The sequence below is a fragment of the Chiroxiphia lanceolata genome, chromosome 1 (assembly GCF_009829145.1).
Source record: "Chiroxiphia lanceolata isolate bChiLan1 chromosome 1, bChiLan1.pri, whole genome shotgun sequence".
Lineage (NCBI taxonomy): Eukaryota > Metazoa > Chordata > Aves > Passeriformes > Pipridae > Chiroxiphia > Chiroxiphia lanceolata.
In genome coordinates this window covers 22252902-22277811 of record NC_045637.1, presented here as the reverse complement: position 1 = coordinate 22277811, position 24910 = coordinate 22252902, and the positions used below count along the sequence as shown (strand labels likewise).

The following is a 24910-nucleotide window of genomic DNA, read 5'->3' as shown; positions in this document are numbered from 1 at the left end:
ACCAAAGAAAGGTTTACAATATGCTTTTTATCTGACACATACAGAGTTTGCCATTCCACATGTCATGACATGACATGACATGATGATGACTCTTGAAGCATAGAGGAATGTTTTATTTATTTCAATTTTTTTTTTCAAACTTACTTAATCCCCTAAGTAAAATTCTTGTTTTCTAAAAGTTTTGTGAATGTGAAAACGAACATTGAAAACTCAGAGAAAAACACTTTCTTCCAGGAATATCTTGGAAGAGGATATTCCAGAATATCTTTATAAAACATCATGAGTCTGACTGCAGCTAGGAACTCAACTGAAATAAAGATGCTGCCATAATATATTTCATATAAGTATTTTCTCTTCTTCATATTCTCAAAGTCCAACTCATTTTCAAACATACAGTCAGGGATCAGGTTAGTAGCATAAATCAGAATTTCTCCCTAGGATGGCAGTGACAAGTCCATCTCTACTATTTATTATCACAGAGGCTTGGCAATGAAGAATTCAGGAATATGACAATTCTCATTTTCCTCATTTTGCAAAAAGCCAGCTGTAACTAGCAGATGTACAAAGCAATAGAAAAGAAGAAAATAAAACATTTACTCTGTGTTGAAGCAGTAATAAAACACTGGTATGCTTAGATTTCAAACACGGGGGTTTGAGTATGTTAAATAACTATGTTTCTGTTTGTTTTAAATTAAATTCTGATTTATTAGACTGTCAAATAGCAACAGCACCAGAGTGCATCCCCATTATTTTGGACCTTTACAATTTGAAACAAACCCTTTGGATTCTCCTGGTATTAGGTCACTGAGGAATACAGGGCTTCGATGGCTGACATCCATCCCTCAGTTAGCACTTGTTACAACTACCATATTTATTGTCTATGCAGGATTCCAGACCCTTTCTACATAGATCTAATCACTGAAAACAAAAATGTTTTGTGGCTATTGTGGCCCACATTATCAGTGCAATAAAGACACACAGGTGTAAGAGTAAGGTCAGAGAAAGAGCACATCCACAGAAAGACTCCTAGCTGAAGACAAAGACCACATTTATCCTAAATTATGCCCTTCTCATTAAGTCCCCAAATACATTTAAATTTAACAGAGACAGCATTAATTACATTCACAGCAATTTAAAAAGTTGGAAGTTATTTCGAAGAGCCCTAACACTAGTAAAGTTTAAGTTAAATCATGTTGTAGTCTGATCAAAACTAGTTAGTGTATAAAATAGACAAATTAAAAGGGATAAGTCCAATGATATAAAGATGTGGTATCTTTAAAAATAGACCTTTTAAAGAGGGGTTAACCATTTTGTTTGTCTTTAGGACTACACTGCTCCACCTGTTATGTCTCATAAAATCGCACAAGGGATCTTTTTACCTTTAAAAAGGTAAAAAGGTTCAAAAATATGTCCTCAATATTTTAACACACATCTAACTTGGTTCCTTAACTGGGTGATCATTTTTGCATAATTTTAAGAATGAAGTTAAAACAAACATGCCACAAGTTCCTCAGGCAGAATTCCTTTGCCCTATGATTTTGTATGAAATAGGTTAATGAGTATATTTGTTAGTCTTCTTCAGAGCTGACAAAAAAATATCAGCCTGCAACCAGAAATTGCCCAGACTAAGGAAGCTTTGGCCAAAAACTATTGACATAAACAGTCATAATATACTGCCATTCTAGGGACTGCCTTTGCACACTGCTCTACCTGCAGAACTGCCCCCAGTCCTGTGTAATTTCACATTCAGAACCACAGCATAGTAGAGAGATATTTTTTTCCAGAAACAATAGGGCGGGCAATACGTATGAAGCAGAAATTTAGAGGTGGTTAAGTTAACTATAGGAATGCACTTTTCCAACTCAGAGAATGAGGCCCTCAGTGGTGTAATCAGGATGGCCTCTTCACTTCGAAGGATGCCATCTCTTTACTTGAATTCTTGTAAGAATCCATTGCTATGGGATTTGACCTAGTAAAAAGATAGCATCACAAAGTGACAAAGTGAATGCATGCACTTGCAGATAGGGGAGAAATGAGAAGGAGCTTTCATCCTCGTGTCCCTTGCTGAAGTGCATCTGTAGATCTGCACAGATTTGATTGCAAGGGCTGCAGGAAAACCAACTGAGGAGAGTTCTAGACATGCCAAAAAAATGGAAAATTGTCTGTGTTCACAGCCTTCAACACTGGGCAATGCAGTTTGCAAGATACATTTTATCCTTTAAAAAGTAATATTCATAGCCTTTTTTGATTCCCATATCATGGAATTCTTGTGATTTTCTGAATCTCAGTAGAATATTGGAACTGTTGTATTAGCCAATCTCCTAAGGGATCAACAGGAAAAATCACATTAAACGAACTTATAGGTTAACACATTCATACAAAAATCTGAAGCATTTGATGTTAAGTACATATCATACTTTGTTGATTAATTGGTTTGTTCCTATTGAAAAACATGAAGAATTGTTCTACTTGCCAGCCATAAATCTTCCTATAAATGTATTAGAATAAGTGATGGATTGAACCCAAAACTGTATCTGGAAATTTGGTCAGTTTGTATATTGAAATTACTTAAAATGGCACAAACCTGAATACATGAAATGCTTAGAAAATTCAGATTAACACTATGGCCCCATTTATGACTTTTGAAATCAGGGATTGTACAGGCTTTGGTGTGAAGCAAGAAAGATTTAAGTCCAAGTGCTTTGTATTGCTGCCCAGAGGCATGGATATTGCTCTGATCTAAAAGAGGGGCTTGTGCAGCTGCTTGACAGAATCATATGATGGAAGAATGCAATGCACTGACTGGTCTTAAACAAAGAGGTTAAACTGCCTTAACCTCCATCATCACTTCCCACTAATATAAATCCTGTGTCTGACCCTAAAAGTTCACAGTAATAATAACCACCTTTATCTAAACTGATTCTACTGTTAAAATATTGGACTTCCCACAACTGTATTAAATTTTCTAACTCTAAATAACTTCTTTTAAAATCAAAATCTATGTTATGTGGGGGTTTATTGCTTTTATTTTTAATTTTTTTTTACACTCCTGTGCATGTTTATAGTGAAAAACCATATATGTTCCTGGATGATTACCATCATTACTTGTCATTATTCTCATCCCTCAGATTTCATTCTCACTGTAGTTTCTTTCTCTGGATGAATGCATATACACCTTGGAATGCATTTTATTACTCTGTCATAAAGCTAAGATAACAATGCCCAACAAACGAAACAATGAGTAGTAGATACACAGCAATCCAGGTTTGTCCTTGTTTCTATGAGGAAGCAGGCAGAATCCATACGGAATACTCTGCACGTCTCTTTCTGTAATAAATAGTAAAATATATATGACAATGTGTCACGCAAATCTGATCCACATTCTCTTAGGAGTATTTGGAATGACTTTGTTGTGCCAAAGGTGAGCGCAGAATTTGGGAAGGCATCTCTTCCCCAAGCAGACCCTGTAGATTGGTTGCAGCTTGACTCTTTACCCTGTTCCAACAAAAACAAGTATAATTTTTCTGCAGCCTTAAAAGGCAAACTTGAGAATGATACCAAATGTTGCAGCACATGTGTTGATTTGTTATGTTACATTTCAGCTGTTAGTTATGCTAATGGAACAGTTTCACATATTTCGTTTTGATGTATTTACTTTAATGGCTATGTGTACGTACTCTCTGCAATTGCCTGGTAACACTGATTGTACGATGTTCTGCTGTCACCACCAGGCCAGCACTGGAAATAAGATAAGTAAAAAAATCCTGGGCCTTAATGTTCAGCCATGCAACCACTGCAGAAACAACGTAAGCTGGTATGAAATGAAACCAAATTAAAAACCATAAGTGACCATAACCTAAGATTTGGCCTGCAACAAAATACATAGGAAAATGGTGACAGTCTAGATAACTCGCGTGTCTGCTGTGAGCAGGGCCCTCACCACACACAGGCCTGGGCATATACAGGAGACAGTCAGACTTAAGGGTACATTCAGTTGCCTACAGCCTCATGCCATAAATAGAGCTGGAGGGGAAAACAACTAAATAGGGTAGCAGTTCAGTTTACCCAGACAGGAGAGAAGGAAGAATCCATGTGTCAGCCTCTGCTTGGAGTTTCTGTACAAATAACACTGATTCAGGTGAGAATTCTGGACAAATATGCAAAATTCTGTCATTTGCCCCAGTAAAACCTCCAAGAAGGAAAAGAAGACAAATTCAAGGATGTTCAGATTCTTAGTAACATAAGCCATACCAAAAGATTATTCTCACCTGCTCTCCACAGATATTTGTTCCAATGGCATGTGAAGTAGCTTTGCTCTATTACATAGTGTATATTGAAATATTCAGATAGGATATACTCCTACACAAGGTTTAGAGAGGAAAATCAGACCAAAGTTTCACAAAGTGATTTGAAAAGTTCCTTGGAATTTTTCTAATGATATCACACTGCTGCAGGTTCCTTCCCTCACGGAATAGGTCTACTCTCCTGTCAGTGACAGCCATTAGCACCACTGTGGTGAAGCAGTTTAATTTTGTTTTATTCCCTGATTTAAAGTGCATGCTCAATTAAGAATTCTCATTTATAGGAAATATCAGTTCCACTTGACATTAAATAAGGATCTGAATATCTATTTGGGGGATGACAATCGTTAAAAGATAATAATGATACCCTGACAATCGTAACAATTAAAACCAGATTGACAAAGATCCATTTTCATTACTGAGGTCATTATCTGAGGTCTCAACTGTGAGATCTGCAATTCTAACCCACATAGGAGATGGAAGGAAAGGTACAGCCCAATTAGACGGTTCAAAAAAATACTATCTCTGATGTTAACACCAAGCAGATAGTTTCCAAATATGACGCAGAGTAGCAAAGGGGAGTTTAGGTAAATTGAGTATAATAGATAAAACTGGGAACAGGCAGCAGAGCCTAGAAGTCAAACTACGTGTGTTTAACATTCGAATCAAGAAATTCTATGGAAACAATCCAAAGAGCTTCTTTTATTGTCCACAACCCAGATTTACCTTGGTGTGGGTTGTCAAGATTTAAAAACTTTTCTACTTTCTATCTTCTTTTCAGACTTCGCACTGCACAAATGTATTTGTGAAGGGAATGAGCAAATGTATTTGTGAAATGAAAACACATTATTTACAACTTACTTGAGCTTGCTTGCATATTTGAAAAGGTTGAAGAGTTTCTTGGTAAAAAAGCTGATGATAAGCCTGTAGGTCGAACCAAAAGTACACACAGTTCTTCCACAACTAAAGATGAAAAATATTGTAAGTTATTGCTACCCAAATATCACAGCTTTATAAAAGGTTGACTTTCCAATGCAAGTATTATTTAGCCCCTTGGGGTCATCATAAATCAAGCTCAATTTAAAATGAATTTAATCTTCTGTTGCATACTGGCAGAAGGACAACATATTTAATGGCATCATCACTGTGATATTCTTTTATTGTATCCTTTATGCATAATTGGCCATTAAAATCGTTAACATTGTAGTTAACATTTGAAGAGTAACCGCATTTCAGTGGCATAAAGCCAGTGCTAAAGAAGAAATGTTGATAATGGACATGCAGAGTTTGTGCCATGGTAAAATAGCATTTTGCAGCAATAACAAAACAATTAAATATTGTGTATTTGACATATGTTACTGAGACTATCATTACATTTTTATTACATGCATTTCTGAGACACAGAGTCTTGGCCTCATTGCATAAATTCAAACAGCAAAAGATCTTTCAGAAGTCTAGATCTTTCCCCAAGTCCTCTGTCTTAATCATGTGCTTATAGGGTTCAGACTTTAAAAATACCCTGAAACCCCCACGGCTAGCCAATAAAGAATGTGTTGCAAAAAGACAAGGGTAGGGAAGTTTGCTCCACAAACTGCAGCCTTCCAGACCTGGCATATGATTGAAATATGCTCCACAGGTGAAGAGAAAACTTTAAGCAAATAATTTTCAAAGGAGTCTGGCACCTGCAAAGGCTAGAGGATATGAGGGCGGATGCAATGAAAAAGTAAGTTTCTTTTATTTAGATTTCTATCTATACACATTTAACATTTTTAGCTGAAGGTATTCAGCTTTGGAAACATTGGCTCTTGTCTTGTAGTAGCCAAAGGCATTTCTAGCTACTGCTGCTGGATTCTGCGTTGTGCCAGCGGTGAAACAGATGTCCATCTTGATTGCATTCAAATCTCCCCTAAAGACTCAATTTTTCTGCAAAGCCACTAAACACTGACTCAGATTCATCACTCGTTCCAACCAATCCTCAATTTACACCCAGCAATGAATGATGGATCTGCTGACTGCAGAGAAGAAATAGTGTTATGTTTCTCAGAAATCCAAGGAGCTTCATGGAAGCAGAAGAATGTTTTTAAAACATTGGAGATTTTGGACATCACTAACCCAACAAGTAAGAAGGAAGCAGATTATCGTGAGTAATAGCCTAGCAGATTTTCCATCTTTTTAAAAAATGTTTTTGTGGGTTAAGACCTCATTTTTTCTGCCAAGTTAAAGGCTAGTTTTTAAAAATTATTAGTCTTTTTTTTTATCCCTGATGGTACAATCAGAATTCCAATAGGTTTGAGACAGTGAGAATCTGACAGCTTGGTTAAGACCTGTCATTAGTTTGCATATACATATGAACAGTTTATTGTTGTTGAGGGATTGAAGTCTCACAAGTAATAATTCATCCAGTCATCAATCTTTCTTTCTCCATTTTTTTTTTTCAGTCTGGCTGCCCTCTATAACTTGGCATTCAGTCAATTGTGGACTAAATTATCACAGAGTAGGAAAATGTTCATACCTTATTCCCTGACTTCTCACAGAATTCTGTGAAGTAGTAGCCTGCTCTGTTCTCCAAATAAAGAGACTGCAGCATGCTTTCCATTCTTGATCCCCCTAAGACAACACTGCCAGCAGCACTTTTCCCCTAGACAAATAAAACCCAGTTATATAGCAAGGAATAACAGGCTTTCATTATTTTCAAATGTCAGTACATTGCAATGGAGAGCCATGCAGTGTGTTCAGTTAGCATCTTCATCCCAAGAAACCAGACTCCATTTTCTACTACATATGCAATCTTAGCTGACGAGTTGTCTCAGCTCAGGCTACTGTGTTTTGAAGTAAGACAATTTAACAGGTGGCTATTTGGTCAAGATTCAAAACATTTAACTATCATGGAACAAAAGATGTCTTCTGGGGTTACATCACTGACATCATCAAAAAAATCATGAGCAATTCAGGGAGCAAGAAATCCATGCTCTTTGCTGTGGCAAGCTCCTAGAGCATTTGAGGAAGAATACATCCATTTTGTCAATGCTCATAGAGAAGCCAGAAGAGGCTTCTGTAAGTAGTAAATTAGCTTCTGATGATTACAAGAGAGAAACTTTGGCTGACTTGCTGGCTCTGATAGCAGAAGTGGAAACAGATGAGTGTGGTGGCTGGCAACCAGCTTCTTTCCAAACAATAAAAGGGATGGAGAAGGGCAGGAAGAAGCCAGACTTTTGAAGGATATTTTGAGGGATATCTACCTATCTGCTTCAAGCAGAGTAGGTAGATATCCCTTCGCGGTACAAAGTTGAACTACTAATCCCTGCATTCCCCTCTGCATTATATTTGTGATGGCAAATTGTGGGGTCCTGAATGTAAGTTCCAATCTAGCCCTGTAAGTGTAAATGGATGGTGTTTTCCTCCCTCTGTGATGATGCCTAAAAACTAATAGTTCATGACGTGAACATTTCCTGTATATACATTTCTAACTGAAAATGTCCCCTAATTGCAAAGACTAGCCTTTTGTTTCCTGTAAAAATTAACAAAGAAGTAAAATGAATGCAGCGAAGAAATAAGCAAAGTATTATTTTGATGTGCAAAACAAACATTGTGCTCAAGTGCTCAGCAAACTTCATGCATATGTAAATGAGCTCAGATTTCATAATATGTTTTTTCTTTTAATTGTGAAGTCGTGGGTATCAATACCACCATGAAATATCAGGTTGTTTGAGACAAGAAAGGTTTTGGATATATTTTTGATTGCCAGATGTTGACATCTCACATGTTGTATTTGTCAGCATTTTAACAGTTACTAAGAAAAGGCTCTTCTGCGCAGCCTGTCTCTCCTGAGGTTTGTTTGACTGAGGATCTGCTTAGCAGGCAATAATTCAACGAAGAAAAGAATGATATACATAAGCAATTAGGAGGCACTGTACAAATGAAACGTTTTCCTCTTATGAATGTTACTATTTTAATGACTTTGTAAGGCAGATTCAGTTTTCACGGTAAGTCTGGTATACTTCCTTAGGCAACAATTCCACTGAAGCATTTATCCAGAGTTCTCTAAAACAGCCTACTGAGCACATGGTCACTATGGAGATCAACACTTTCTAGTGAAAACAAACCTCTGTGTGTGCCATGATTTCCTATGAAATAGGTGACAGATACCACAGAGAAAATGCTGATGTTCTAATTATACCTTTGCATAAAGCACTGACATCCATATAATCAAAACAATTCCTCCCCATTATTGACTACTTCATGTTTAATACTGCAGAATAAACTGTTTTAACTCATGATTCAAGACAACTTATATTTTCAAGTAGTACTCACACGGAGCAACTCAGCATAGGTGTACTTTCTATAACCCTGGTACCTTGAATCTTTGGTGCCATCCAAAGCTAAGCAATGAATCATGTCTGTGCTCACTGACTTTGACCTGGATCACAAACAAAAATTTTTCAATGTATATTGAAGAAAAATCTAGGACTGCTTATAAAGTAAACAAATAAGAAGGGGTACAAAAGAGGTAGAATTACACAGTGAATAGCTGAGGAAAAAGTACATGGAGTTCAAATTTATAATAAATGGGGAAAAAAATGTAGAGGAACACTTTTTCATGTGGCCTTGCGGAAATCACTGGCACAGCATGAATTTGAGAGCTAGGCTAGTCCTTGAAACAGGTTAAAAGAATATGAATGTATGTAGAGAATATCAACTATTAAATAAGAGACAATACTTGTATTTGGGGAAATAAACCCTTTTGTGGGTTTATTTTTGTTTGTGGCACAAACAAATGAGAAAATAATCAGCCAGGGAGGAATTCTCCATGCATACAATCTGTACTATAACTGTGCTTCACTAAGCAGATTATTGTATTAAAGAAAAGTACTCATGAAAACTGTAGGATCTAAAATACTTTCGTAAATATTTGAAGTATAATGGTGTGCAGAAAGATATACAAGGGACTTGTACTTACCACTTTCTACTGCTAGGAATGTCATCCTGCTGGGTACTCTGACTTGATGTCAGGGTAGGTGGTAATCTTGATGATCTCTTCAAAGAGAAATTTGGTTTAGCTAGTTTTAATAAAGTTGTTGGTGAGTTTGTTCTACTTTTCTAAAAGACTTTACAGAAAAATAAGGCAATTTTGATTATTTTTCCAGCTTTATGTTTTCTTAATGTCTTCTCATTAACTGCTCAAGGGTTTTCAGGACTGGTTTTCCTTGTCAATCACAATATATAAAACTTCAAATTGCAAAAATCTCTGAATATCTTTCAAGATTTCTCAGCATACCTTAATAACCACTATAGCTTAAAAATTACATTTTTAACAGGTAGAAATATGTTACATGGACTTTATATAAAATTACAGAGGATGTCAGGTGAGGGGCATGTGAACATGTTTTGTGAAAGTTTATGAAGATTATCTTATGCTAGCTCACTGTAAAATAGAAACAATCACCCAGACTTGGAGAGAAAGGGGGCATTCTGCCACAGCATCACTGATTATTTTGAACAAAATCGTGACTTCTTGGAGATGCCAGGTGCATTCAGAGTGCCCTCAGAAATTCACCCTGAGTTGCTGCTCTTTCTAAGCTCTTGAAAGCACAGAGTAACTGCAAGAGCCAAAAGTCAAAATTTTTTACAGAAAAAAAAAATAGGAGCAAGAAATGAGCCATCTGCTGATTCTGTGAGGTTCATGGTGTCAGTTCATATTTTTTGTCAAGTGCTGAATTCAACAGGGGATGGGAAACCTGCAGAGTTAGGATCCTGTCTGCCTGACCTACAGCTAGTCCTGGGTCATTAGGACCACCTTGTGAAGCTGGAACTGGCCACTGTAAGACACTGGTGCTTCTTGCTCCCATTCTTGCTGTGAGCAACAGGAATCTAGCTCCTAAACCCAGTTTCTTCTGAACAGTTAATCTGTCACACTGTTTTCCTCCATTATCTCCATGAATTAGATTTCAAAGGAAATAACTGCAGCCTAAAACTATCCAACTCAGAGTAAGAGAGGTGTGTGTGTTAACAGATCTATGGAATAGCCCATTCAGTTCTTGATACTGGAACCACAGTTTCAATTCCCATTTTCCAAGTACCTTGTGTCCCAAGGCTTAACACTGTGTTGCTGAAAACCTCCATTGCAGTTACCTCTCACATGCAGGCTTTCAAGGAAGAAAACAGTCAAAACTAAACTGGCCACCTGCAAGCTACACACTGTGAAAATCTCTGTGTTGTATGGCTCATGACCCTCTGTAGAAAGCAAAAACCACATGTAGTTCATTGCAGGGCTGTCGTGATAGAAAATGAGCAGAATTCTGCCCTCTTCACAGACATGAAGGATGGATTCAGGGTAACTGCAGTGAAGTTGTACAAATGACTCTGGATTAAGATAAGGCTGGTTCAAGGGCAGAATCTGCACTGCTAGATACTTAATTTTTCAATTCTGAGAATTTTCAGCTAAAATATCTATCCAAAGGACTTATGAAATAGCCAGGATGTAACTGAGAAGATAATGTGACTCCATGTATGGGAGTTTGTTGCATAACATATACTAAAATGTTATTGCATTTTTATATGTAATAATCTCCAATATACCAGCTTGCTAAATCTTGACTTCCTAACAACCAAGTACCATATTCTTCTTCCATTGAATTTAAGGAGTTTTGTCATTATTTTTAATGGATAAAGCTTTGTTTTTCAATGTTGTGATCCTACTTACCTGAAGAAGGGAAGGTTGTATCCCAGGTATGCAAGACTTTTGGGTCAACGGTAACAATGACACTATTTGTGGGAAAGGATCAATGTCCACCCTCGGTCTCTCTTGACATGTGTGCCAGAACTTCAGTTTTGCACTGGCAGCCTCTATTGCTGTTGAATGAGTGACACAAAATCTGGGGCCCCTAGGGAGAAAAATGCTAATAAGTAGAACTTTCCAAAACCATGAAACACTGGGCTATTTGGCTTCTTTTTTTTTTTTTTCCAATGATGTCATGTACTGCATCAAGATACGGTGCTACATGCACCTAGAATTAAAAATCAGTTAGTGTTAAAGATATGTTTAGACACTGCACGCTTCCAAATTTAAAAGCAAAATATACATAAATATATATGCACCATGACATAGTTGCCTTTCTATGAGTCTGCAGTAGGATATGCCTCATCCATCCTACAGCAAAGAATAGGATTGTAGGCCACAGGACAGAGACCACAGAATTACAGAATATTCTGAGTTGGAAGAGACTCACAAAGATTGAGTCCAGCTCTTAAGTGAATAGTCCATAGAGGGATCAAACCCACAACCTTGCTGTTACTACCACCATGCTCCAACCAACTGAGCTAATCTCAGAGTCACTGCAAGCCATATGAGGCTCCACAGCAAAGTTCATAATTGCAGGTATTAGTTTATGCCTGCAACTTGTTGATCCCCCTCGGGGAGGAGAGAACATCTTCAAAAATTTAGCCTATGTTTTGGAAATAGGTTAGATTTTATATCCTCACTTGTAAATATGTAAAAGGCATTTTTTATGACAGACATTGAACAGTAAAGTCTCAGTGTCAAATTCCACATAGACGTATATACAGAGCATCCTCAGAAATTTGAGAAGAGCAGTAAGGGGAATAGACTAGGACAGAATTAACCTTCTGTGCCTGGAGGAGTTTCCCTACGCTAGAGATTAAAGTTTAGTTGAGACACACAGAGCAGTGCAGATGCTCTGGTAAAAAAATACAAAGGGCTCAGTAAGGCAGATCTACACAGCATTCCAGCAGATTGCAGTGTAGTTTAGGCTCAACTGAAAATTCACGTGTTAGTACTTACAATGACATTGCTTCCAATAATTGCAATGGGATAAGTGAGATGAAATAAACCTAATAGGCTTCTCAAAGAAAATGGAAATTAGTTAAACAATAGAATTTTAATTCTTGTCCATTTATTCATACCAATAAAGAAGTAGAGGTTTCACTACTTCAGGCTGAATCTGTCTTAAATGCCATATATTCCACTGATCTCCATGCAGTAGATCAAGCCTGAGTAATACTTCTGAACTGAGGAAATAGTCTCCACTGCTCAGCAGGTACAGTTTTTTCATCTTACTGAGATGCCTGCAGTCAACAAAAATAGTCACATAAGCATGTATCAGATGCTGTACAGAACTGAGTGCAGTTCATCCTACTGATTAAAGTGCTGTCATGCAACGTGTTTTTAATTGCAAGTGGCAGAAGCCAAAACAATTTTTCTGCAAATTAGAGACAGGTGTGTATAAGATAAAATGTACAGTGCCTTAGAACAGACAATCTGAATCCAGCAGAGCCTTTCATTAAAGCACTTTGTCATAGTGAATGCCCTACTTGTGAATTTAATTTCTTTTATTCTTTTTTTTTTCTGTTGCCAACTGTTTTCCAAATCTCTGTCTGAAACAGCCTTAATAATATGGTGATTCTGACTTCCTGCAAGCTTTGCAAACCTGACTCTGCAAAAAGAGTTTTATCAGCTTCAGCAGAGTCATTCCAGACATACCTTGTCAGGACACTCATGATTACTTTAATTGTGTCTATTCTATTCAAACATTACAATTTACTCTGAAATCTCAAAATTTGCATTAATCTAGCTGGGTTACAAGTGTTAAAGCAATAGGGATAACTGTTAAATAATGAGAAATACCTTTGCTGTCTCGTAGTGTTCTTAAGAGCCTTTAGTCTTTCAATATCCATCCAGAGCCACCAGTACCTTTCCCCAAGTGTTCCTTTAATGAACTTCTTGAATCTTTCAAATTCATGTCTGTTGCCAGTGTCATAAGTCCCATGACTAAGACACCAGGCAGCCCTGCTGTCTGGCCCACCACTTTCAGAACTTGAACATAAGCTTACTTCTTCGGGATCTCGTTTTCTTACATCTCCCTTGGAGTCCAAGGCAGTAAGTGGAGAAGAACTTTGTTTAAAGAGTGACTCTGCAGTACTACAGGCAACAATGTCAGCAGCTGGCTGGTGAGTCAGTTCTGAAATGGGTTCCTTCATTACAATTTGAGTAGAAGCTGGCATCAATTTTTCTGGTGTCTGAAAAGTTGTGCTTTCCTGTTCATTTTCTTCTTTTGCTGCACTGTCCCATTTTGGGTCTAGATAAACTCTTAACTGCGTGTGGGAAGGAGGTTCAGAAATGGCCACAGAAGAGCCCTCCTCAGCCTCGCTGGATCTCTCATTAGCAGCATCAGCTTTTGCGGATGCAGTCCTCGAAGGGGAAAGGAAACTCTGTTGTTGGCATTCCTTAGACAGGGAATCTGCTTCTGCATTAAATCAGAAAAGATCATTGAACACCCTTTTGATTCAGGACTATTCTCTTGCATATCAACATCGCCAAGTTAAAAAATGCAACATATTTATATTTTCCTGCTGCAGAACAATCACATCATGTCATTTTGCAGAGGAGGGAATAGCAGAGGTGCTTCTCCCATTGCCTAGAAACTCAGCCCCATGACTCAGAAACTCATTCCCTGTTGAATTCCAGCAGAGCAGCTGAGTTCAGGAACAGCTCCCTCTGGAGCTAGTTCTCTTGTTTGCTCAGCTGAACATCCCAGCTCCTCAACAACAGTTAACCACATTGACGTATTGCAAAGCCTGATTCCTTCCTGAGCATTTGGTCATAGTTTGATCAAAGCCACAGTATATAGCAGAATAGGGGTTTTTTTAGGCCTGAGGAAGCTAATAAATGATGATTCTTTATCTGCTTATGTTGATCCTGAGAGTAGCTCAGTTGGTTAGAGCCTGGTGCTAATAACACCAAGGTTGTGGGTTCAATCTTCATACTGGCCATTCACATAAAAGTTGGACTCAATAATCCTTGTGGGTCCCTTGCAACTCAGAGTATTCTGTGGTTTCTGCAAATCAAACATCTCTGTCAGTAGGGTAAAATCTTCACATAGAAGGATAACCAAACAAATAATTATGTCTAGGGCTCTGGAAACATTTAACGATCCTACAGTCCAGTCTGCCACTCAAAAATGGCTTCTTTCATTTAGAGATGTTTTATAACTAAGAAGTTCAGAACAGTGACCAAACCTGGTTTTTTGGTCTACACTCCTCTACTTAATTCCTTTTACCCAACCCTTCCTCAACCCTGTGCCATTAAGCACGCCATGCCATCCTGGTCACTAAAAAAGAAACTTACTGCTTTAACTTGCTTAAATATCTTTTCTGCTTCTGCCAGACTGTTAGAAAATTGATTTTTTCTGAAGGATGTTAGCAAAGATGACCTTGACTGTACACACTGCTTAGCTAGGTTAATGCTGCTCTCACTGTACAAGTCAGTTCTGTAAAACTGAACAGAGTAAGTACAGATATCCTAAACAGCAGCAGAATCTAAGTGAAAGTGAAAAAAAACCCCAAAGTCATAATTAAATTGAGACTCTACAATAACTTCATATCATCTATCAATACAGCGTTTAAACTACAGAATAATCTGCATCTTCTGTATGTCACTAAAGCTAAGCTGTAGACTTTCACGCTCCATTGTATCACTAGGGCAAAACACTGTCAGTGAGGAGACTGCTACAACTTCTGAGCACGTGCACCACATGGGACTGTGAAAGAAAAGGGCTAAACCTCTCAGATCCACTAAATTCACATTTGTAATGTTATCAGTCTGTGTAACCTTCTGTCCTTCTGTGGTGGTCTAGTCAATAAATGGCAATGGCAGTTAGACGTCCCTTTCAATTTCTTCCAAAAATAAGCCACATCTAACCAGGCTGGTCACTGTCACAGACAGTCACTTGGATTAGGAACATGGCATAGAGATCCCCTCCTCTGCACTTACCTCATTTGTCTAGTGTCTATGTCACAATATGTTGATACTAATATAAAAATCAGTGTGATTAAAATATCTTTTTTTATTTTCAAACTATTTCAAATGTTTTCACTTGACAAAGAAAATTATAGCTTTTCAACACAAGTCTATGAAATGGAAACATGGAGACCTGGGGTAATCTGGGGGAGAGATACACAGCTCCAGAGCAATAAAAAGTGAAGTGTCTCAGGGGTTGTTCAAGACTTAGTTGATAACCCTGATCCAACTGAAGCAATGAGAAAGGAATTTAGATTGGATTGTCCAAGCAAATACCTTCAGCTATTGAACTCTAATTGCAGACTGTGTCTGCAGAATCCTATGTTTGTGACCTCTCCAAAACAGTGGTAGAGTCATGAGCTGCAAACAAGTGTGACTTGAATAACTTCATTAATAATCCATACATCAGCAATATATTTTCTGGGGTGATCCTCATGGTTTGGGGAAAAAGGCAGACTTCTGGAGTTACCATGTCTTCCAATTTTCCATTCAGCCATTGGACTCCAAGGTCCCAGCAGTACAAGTCTCAAAGTGGAATGGCTGCTTTTTTCCTCTGAGAAAGGGGGAGAGAGAGAGCTCCTAACATATGAGCTGAGGCTTCTCTGTTCATCTTGCTACTGTATAAAAAGCAAAAGCAAGGCTGTGCAATCAGGTGTATGTCCATATGTGTATCTGTATGCATATCATTCTCCCAGAACCTCTGAAGCCTGCTAACAATTTCAGTTAAATTTGAAGATAGACAGGAATCCAAATGATTACATTTTATAAGCTTCATAAAAATTGGCAGTCAAAAGACTCTTAAGTGCCCAATATAAATACCCTAAGAAGATGGCTGCAACACAAATTATACATTATCAAATACCCAAAGAATCTAGACAAGGATATCTTTCAAAATACACGAAATGGAAAAAAAACCAACCAAACAAACAAAACCAGAAAGCCCTCAACTGAAACATATATATATATATACATAGAAATATGTAAGAAAAGAAGCTACTACTATCACAAAATTACTTGGCTACTAGATCAAATTTTCACCTAATGCTGTAGCTACAGAAATAAAAAAATGCTGTTCTGAAGCCTCAGATACCATGCGATACTCAGAAGGTAATAAGTGGAATTAGCAACAATTCCTTGGAATGCCTTTTCTTTCCACCTAGTCAGAGTTGTGTTACAAACCATAGGGTTACTTGTTACTTACCCAGGAGGCTATCTTCTTCACTTAATGATTTGTCTCTTTCATGCTGAATATTTTGAATTTGACTAGAAGTTACAGGGTGTGTAGATGAATCCGTAGTTCTCGTGGAATCACCTTCTTTTGCTAATGTAAACCAATCCTTCACCTGAGAAACCGTAGCCTAGGAAAAGAAATATGACAGAACAATTCAAATTTCTCTATTTATTGCACTGTTTCTGAGACCAGAGGGCTTACTGTCCATGGGGATTTTGTGCAGTCTGTGTAGACTTCTGTAAGGATAGTTGCCAGTGAAGAGAGCTGTATGATAGCAGCTGAGCATACTTGTAACACAGCTCCTGTTTAAGCTGTATTACAACACTCGGACCTCCTTTTATATTGCAAAGAATTTTGAATATAAGAGCTATTCAGAGAATCATACAATCATAGAATGGTTTGGGTTGGATGGGATCTTAAAGGTCATCTAGTTCCAACCACCCTGCCACGGGCAGGGAACATTCCACTAGACCAGGTTGCCCAGGAATCAGTTATCCCATTAGGTTGTGACCTCAGTTACAATAATTTTAACCCAATGTTTTCAATCTATCCTGATGTTACACCCAACCGTGTGTAATAAACACTAAATGTGTTTATTTTACCTGGCCAAGTGATACATAGAACTTCTTCATAGTCAGTGAAGTGTCGTGTTCCTCAGGATGGGGGGAACTTAGGTCTTGCTTCCTTATCCAGGGATAGTAGTCACTATCTATAATGAAATTCATGCCAGTCTTGCTCCATTCTACCTGGGATATCAATTTAGCTAGTCTGAAATTAAATGTTGAGATGAGGTAATAGTTAATTTTAGCTCTTAATCAGAGAAACAGTTGATTTTTCCATAGAATAGGTAATAAAAAACCATGATCCATCTAAAAATAGAATTTTTACAGAGATCTTCATATCTGCTTTTTTCCTAGAGTAACAGAATTATAGAATATCCTTATCTGGAAGGGACTCATTGAGTCCAACTCCTTATTATTTCAGCCTTCACCTGCTGTTACATATGTAAATACCAGTACTGCCAATGTATAGTTCACCAGCTTTACAGATAGTGGCCAGGTTTGCATTATCAAGCTTTACCAGTAAAACTGACTTCAGTTAGGATGATTTTTCATGTATCTATGCAGACTCAAGCCCTGACAAGAAGCCTTTGAACATTCTATTCACTAAAATAAAACTACTCTCCCAGATTGCAGAAGCCCTGTATTACCATCAGACCCTACATCTCCAGTTCCTGATACAAATATTCTTCCAGCAGTAATGCCACAGCATTGATCATACTAATTGAACTTTCAGACAATACCAAGAAGCTGGCACTCTCATGTTCATCTGGCTGCCGTATGAGGATTTCACAGTACTGAACAGCACTCCAGTGCTACCTCATGTTAGTGTGAACCTGGTGATGTTCAGGAAAGTCAACCTTAGAATCACACGATGATAGTGAGGATGCTCTGAGCTCAAGAACTGGGGCAGAACTTAATTAAGTTAGAAAGAAGTACATAACTACAGAAAGATGAAGCCTGTGCTTGAGCCTACAACCAAGTGAATACCCAGTTGCATTTGTGCCCACTACCTGAGATAAAATAGGATTTAATTCTATGGTTGGAGTGTCTTCATCTTTAAATGCAAGTTTCCCTTTTAGCATCTAAATTTATCCTGATTCTGTTTCAGGAAAGCGTTCGAACCACTGATGGCAACTGAAATTAGGTACATGTTTTAAGTTAGTTTTATGTAATTCTCTTGGGCAACTCTGCTTGATTAAATAAATAGCTTCCTATAGCAGAAGACAAAAGTTAGTGTTTCATGAGGCCGAGATGTGTACAAAGCAGCTGCTGCTAAAGGTAAAATGGAACTTTCTCATGTCTTCCTTGTTCTTTGCACACTTTTCCCCTTGAACTTAATTGCAGTCATCAGGTTATAGAAAATAAAAAACATTTTGAAATTTTTGCTGTAGAAGTCTATTCCCCAGTAAGTACCCTGTCATTACAATCAGCAAACATGAGTTTTGTAAACCATACTGCCAGCCTGCCTCTCCTTTTGGGCCCCTGAAACACACTACAGTTAGCAACATCTAGACTCAACCTTAAGGGATACAGAGCTAGATCCTCCCAAAAAGCACAGGAAACCTCCTGAACATCTGCTGAAAGGACATCTGGAAAAATATAGCAAGTTTATAATAGTAAATCATCCAGCTATGCCATGGCATCCCACAGAGAACTTTGCTAAAGGAACTCTGACAGTGGGCCCAAAGACACAAAACTAATAATGGAAATGAAAAGGACTCAGTGCTTTTTCCAAATGGATTTCATGGATTCATAACTCCTATTTATATGGCTTACATAGTGATTAAAAAAAGATGCATTGCTACCATGATATCTCTGAGGAACAGCAATTTAGAAATCAGTAAGTCCCCTTCTTACTCTCTTCATAATGGTGAAGTATAGGATGTAATTCATGGTCAAGGAAAATCACAGAATGACGAGTGAAAAAAGTCACTGAATTTATTTTATCCAGATCACTAAAATGCTAAAATAAACAGGATGAGAGGAGGGCAAAAACTTTTTAAGAGTACTATCAAGATTAATTAAACAGAAGAGGATAATGTACAAATTTAAAACTGAAAGAGAGCATAAAAGATTGCAATACCTGTATTCAAAGTAACAGTCACTTCCTAGAAATGCTGGAAGCCTTTCTTTCTTAATCCACTGAATTGCTTGTTCTCGATCAAGACACTATTAAAAAAGAAATGCCAAAATTTGCAGTACTCCTGATTTTCTTGTTTTGTTTGCCATGTAACTGCTTCTCTCCATCCCCCTTCTACAGAAGCATTGTCTCGGTAAGATAAATATACAGTGAACATCATCTTCATGCTGGGACAATTGAGCTAATTTACTTTCCTATTAAAAGCTAGAAAGGTCTAAATCTGATTTCACCTATTAGAGTACAACTTCTGTAACAAATCATGAGTGTTTCTTCTTCAGAAATAATTTCTGAAGAATTGTGCTTTTACTGTACAATTCCAAATGCAAATTAAATGTACATAAATTTTCCACAATAGGAAATTGCTAATTTTTCTGACTTCATCACATTTTATAACTAACTATTGCATTTTTCCTCTAGAATTTGAAGAGTAAGAAACCCTTAATTTAAGTTATATTCCCAGAATGACAGAGCTGTGGATATTAAAAACAAAATCAAACAAATAGAAATCCAATCAGTTACCGCCTCTCGCATTTTTATGTTTGATCATTGCAAAACTGCACCGCACACAGCAATTCTCATAGTGGAAACCTAAGTGTCTTAGGACCTGGAGCCACCACAGATTTCTGCTCAGGCAGCCTGAGCCTCAGTGCCTCATAAAAGCAGAAAGGAAGGTGCCTCCAAAGAGTGGTTTGGGGAGTGAAAGGGAGTGTTGAGCAGCAAGCTACACAGAGACAGTTAACCAAAAATGTATTTGTAGGAACTTACACAGGGAGAAAGATCTCTGACTATAGGCCACAGTGTTCCATATCGGTTCCCCTTAGAAATAACACACAGCACACTTCATTTTTTTTTAATAGCATACTTTTTCCACTCTTAGGCAATGACCTGTTTTATTTATCTGAGGTTTATTTTTCATTTTAGTGAAGGTGAGATTAATGATTTTGAAGAATGCAGTAATCATCCTATAAAAACAGGTGAAGTGTGGGCAAGGATGGATGCTACTTGCTATATCAAGTAATCAGTTCATGTAGATCACAGCTTAAATTTTCTTTCTATGAGCTAATATTCCATTAGGGGCAAGGGTTATTTCTGCCTCATATATATCTGTAGGGGATTAAAAAAATCTGAATTACTCAGAAAGTGGGTGGTTTCATTTAGAGAGAAGAAAATATTTCAAAATATGGAAAGCTTATGTTGGCAGTGGCTCATACAATGTAATTTGTGGAGATGGAGACTAATTACTCCCAACCACACAGTGTATGCTTCTTTTTGGCAATTGACAAGCTTTTTTGAAATACAGAAGATAGTTTCTTTATTTTGGCATTTAATATTTATGTATTTACTGACTTACAGCCTAGTTTTTTATCTGAATGATTCATAACATACGTCTGTAAATGGCTGGTACACAAAATTATATGTAATATCAGAAGGAAAGAATCTCTGCTCTTTCCCTATCCCCAGAGAAAGATGCTACATTTAGTCTGATGGGGTTTGTTACCTTAGTTAGCTTTCTTACCCAGTCAGCCTTAGGCCTTGCTAGGACCCAATCCAGCAAAGCTTTTAGCACGTGTTTAAGTTTAAGCATGTGTTTAACTTCCCTTGATTAAAGTTAAACACATACTTAAGTGCTTTGCTGAACTGGGGTTTCTCTGAAGCAAGATATGTGGGATGCCAGCCAGTTTCTCTCCATAGTTGTGATCAATTCTACCCAACTCCACAGCTTTTTTTTCTCAATGCATTTTACACAAAGCTGATTTTCACTACCGATGAGAAGATACTTACTTCCATATCAATGATTTGCAAATGTGCAAGCACACGTGCAGAGAACTTTTGCTTATCTGTAAATTTGTAACTGTCTGAGAGGGAAGTAAAATACAGAGCAAAATACGACTGCATGTATTTCTTAGGCAAGATGTGCTTAAATTCAGGCTGTACCCTGAAAGGCCTACTAGGACTTTCCAATCATAGCTCCTTTTCATAAGTAACCTGCTAGTGATGGCCACTCAAGGTGACCTTTTGTAAGCAATGTAACATTCAAAGCAACTGCCATCTTTTTAGTCAGTGTGAAGAAGGCAGCCAAAGCAAACCAGACAGCATCACCAGACGCCTGAAAGATCAAATCCTATTGGATTGGGACTGAACTACTTGATGTAGTTGGTCTGAGGTGGCTTCTTCTGGATCAGTCACTGTAATACAATGAATGAAGCTATCTTCTCTTACCTTATGTATTTGCAGTAACCATTTTGGGCACGATGTTTCACAGGCCATTCTGCTCCAGTTCAGACTTTAGATGCCAAGTTCAACTGGATGAGGCATCTTCGTTACCCATCCAGTAAAGGAGGAGCCAAAAATAAGAACAAATACCCTTTCCCACCAATGGAGAAGAAAGGGTACTGAGGCATACTGCTCCTCAGAAGGCCATAATGCTTCCCCATTTATGGAAAATAGCCCAGAGGAAGAAAGAGATTCTTAAACAATGCAGAAGCCCTGTTGCTCCAAACCACATGAAAGATGAAAGTAATAGTGAAATGGCTTTGAATTTGTCAAGAAAGGCCATGCCCAGTGGCAATGATGTGAGGTTATCCAAGAGGCAATGTTAGCAACACTTGCACAAGCTCACAGCATTTCCTCAGTTTAACGCTGAGAGCAAATAAGAAATTGAGAACAGCTCTTCTGCCTTTGTGCTCCCAAGCAAAGCATTTGTGAAAAAACTATTTCACATGGTAGGGATGTCTGTGAGCCTTGTCCTTTTGTAGCATTTGTCCAGTTTCAATGTAAACAATTGCAAATCACATTAGTATCATTTTGTTAAACAACATTGCCTTTTGACCTCTCTCAACACTGTTTCTTTTCTGAAAATCATTAAGCTTATGCTGGGCAAAGCAGTAGTTTGTTACAACTCCCTGCTCTTCTCTCAGCTTTCCAGCTATGATATAATTTAGAGCAGCCACTGCTAAAAATGTAGCAAGATCTTGGACTGGCCTTGAGTGAAATGATGTCATGTCAGTTACATCCATGCGAGGTAAGCAAGAAAGGAATAAACCAAGTATCCTAGTGAAATATTTTATCTCCTCCAAAGCTACTGTTTAAAGGTAAACTCCAACACCTAATTATACCGACTTGTGTTCTCTCAGGTGCTTCAACTCCTGATTTTAACTTGCCTAATTTGGTGCCGAAGAGACACCCTGAAAGTAGGCAGGTAAAAATACCAAAATTGATACTGTCTAAGCAAGTATGAAACAAGATTTTTTTTCTAAAATCCAATCCATCTTTCCATTAATTTAGCTTTCTTGTTGCCAACAATTATTTTTTCTGGCCATTTCAATTGATGTTAACTATGTAAATCCTTTGGGAATAAATGGAAGAGAGACTTATGTATTGCCAGACCACAGATGAGCTCATAGCCACACAAGGAAATTAATTAATAAGGAGAGACTGAGCTGCATTAGTTTCAGTCAATTTGCACATTCCAGGGATCACTAGTAAAGTAACTGTTGTCATAATATTTTTTCTTTTAATATTAAAAAGTATTCAGACCACACAGCTGAATCCTGCCCTACAGAATCTTCAAAATTCTGTGCTACAGGATGTACATCTGTAATTCCATTTACTTGTCTGCTAGACACGTGCATTACAGGGCATAATTTGGCCCATCATTATGTTTTCCTAACATAAATTAACATTTTTTCCCAAGCTACCAAGCCAAACACAACAATAATTACTGCCAGTATCTCTACAGTAAGATCTAAATATAAACTCAAGGGCTATAAGATGCTTACCATAGTGTTGTAATTTGGATCCATATTGAAGGCTGGAGAAGCACTGTGCATTTTGGAGAGCTGCCCGTCATTCTTTGCTTTCCTTAGAACATCATAAATGGGATTTGGAGGTTTCTGATCATGTAGATTTTTTTTCAGCTGGCTTTCCAGGCATCGTGGGGCATAATTAACTACTTCAAAAACCCCAACATCTGAGTTAAACTTCACTGGCTGGGCAAAAGTCTACAAAAGAAATTTGGAAAGTTTATGGCATTGTAATAAGGGAATTCTCATTTAAGAAAGTTACTTTTTATAATATAGAGGCATCCTACAGAATACAAGCTGGTATTATGAGGCTTCTTTCTCTTGGGGCCTAGAATAGTATTTTTTCTGTATATTTGCTCTTCAGTCTTTTTGCTATGCAGCTTTCCAAAGCATTTCTACTTTTTCTCTCAGTTACGCTTAATTGTAAAGAATTTAAATCATTCTAGATCACAGGCAATTCTTTTTCACATGCAAATAATAGATCCAGTACAAGAATGTCTATGATATGTAATTCACAGTGACTTTAGTAACTTTTCTGCAGGGAACAACTTACCTACAGGATCAGATTTCCAGTGTTATTCTCGCATTTGTTATCACCAACAATCAAAGCCTGAAAATATTAGCAATGAAGCTGATCTTTTAAATCTGAGATGCATTTGAGGAGGATAAATCTGAAGAGTTTCGTATGTAGGAAAGGCTTTTCACCATGTTGTTACTTGTAGGTCAAACAACTACCAAAACCCATGGCCTGCAGTAAATTTTATTATACATCTCACTAGTTCAGTCAGATACTGCATAATATGGGAGACAGACCCATATTCAACTTCAGCTATGCAATTCTGACTTTTGTCAACTCCGAAAACCCACTGCATATGTACACACTAAATCAAAGCCGTCTTTCATCTTTCAAGATCTGGTATTAGGTATTTCCCTAAAAAACTATCTTTCAAGTACACTTACTTGAAGAGGGAAAATACAGATGGATTTTTCAGAAGTAATAGAGGATACCCAAGACAGTTCTGAATATGAGATTATATACAATCAGAGCATATAGGCATCTCCACACTCAGTTGGAAGACGAGAAGGCATGTTGTGTTTAAGGACTCAAGAAACTATTGGCCACATCTACATCTAGAGCCAAAATTAATCTTGGCTTCGCTCCAGACAGGATCCCACCTGGTGTTTGTACAGTTGTCATTCCTCTGCACTTAATAAGATTATTTTATTTTTTCAAACACTGTATTTTTCATTTCCTTGAATTTTTTCATATAGCACATATATGCACACATAGACATAATTCATAGACATACTCCATATGCTGAATACATGTTACATATAATATAGAAATATATTACAGACCAATTTTATTCTTCTTCACACCTGTATAAACCCAAAGTAATTATGCTAGCATCAGCTATTTTGTTGCTTCTGGTTGAAGCTCCCTTGTTGATCAACGTCTTGTAGAGCAATGCCCAGAACCATGTGGCTGCAACATGTGGTTTTAACATTCCCTACTTGTCCCATAATGTCTCACTGTGGAGGCTCAGCCTGGCAAAGCACAAAGCAAGTGAGAGCTTTAAGTGTATGATTAGTGTCTATGACATCAGATCGTCCCTGCTCAGAGCCGTGCATTGACTCGCACAGGTCTGTTCAGTTACCTAACTTCAGCAGAAATCACACATTGATTTTTGTTCTCTGACACCTTGTGCCTCTTTTGGCACTAGTTTTCTCCAGCGCACTCTGCATCTGTTTTTTTCTCCAGATGTATTGAACAGCATTTTAAAAAGCCTTCTATGTGTAGAAGATTTCTCTACATTCAGACCTCCTCCCAGTTTGCTACGTGTATGTTTTGTTTACTTTCAAACCTAATTTGGTCTGCTACCAACTTTTAAGTGACTAACTGTGCAACCTTAATAGCCTCCAAATGTATTCTTCCCTATTTGTTTTCTCATGTTTTTTAAAAAAGAAACAGAAGAAAGTGCACTAAGAAACATGGTAGTTCAGTCTCTTAGGATTCGAAATGCTCTTGCTCACAGAAAAAATCAAACAAAAGGTAAAT

At 37.6% G+C, this 24910-nt stretch overlaps 1 protein-coding gene across 6 annotated transcripts in view; it reads right to left on the bottom strand.

Moving 5' to 3' along the window:
• Positions 1 to 24910, bottom strand: part of RGS22 (regulator of G protein signaling 22) — a 64085-nt gene that overhangs the window by 27213 nt on the left and 11962 nt on the right. For 4 of the 6 annotated variants that reach the window (XM_032708083.1, XM_032708100.1, XM_032708063.1 and 1 more), the window contains exons 4-14: positions 22828 to 23049; positions 18992 to 19077; positions 16948 to 17113; positions 16316 to 16472; positions 12943 to 13561; positions 12222 to 12383; positions 11002 to 11182; positions 9259 to 9335; positions 8613 to 8718; positions 6814 to 6939; positions 5163 to 5264 (exon numbers count right to left, since the gene is read on the bottom strand). In XM_032708083.1, coding sequence (XP_032563974.1) covers positions 5163 to 5264; positions 6814 to 6939; positions 8613 to 8718; positions 9259 to 9335; positions 11002 to 11182; positions 12222 to 12383; positions 12943 to 13561; positions 16316 to 16472; positions 16948 to 17113; positions 18992 to 19077; positions 22828 to 23049 — 2004 coding nt within the window. The remainder of the gene's footprint in view (positions 1 to 5162; positions 5265 to 6813; positions 6940 to 8612; positions 8719 to 9258; positions 9336 to 11001; positions 11183 to 12221; positions 12384 to 12942; positions 13562 to 16315; positions 16473 to 16947; positions 17114 to 18991; positions 19078 to 22827; positions 23050 to 24910) is intronic. The other 2 variants (XM_032708092.1, XM_032708109.1) reach the window with 2 other exon arrangements.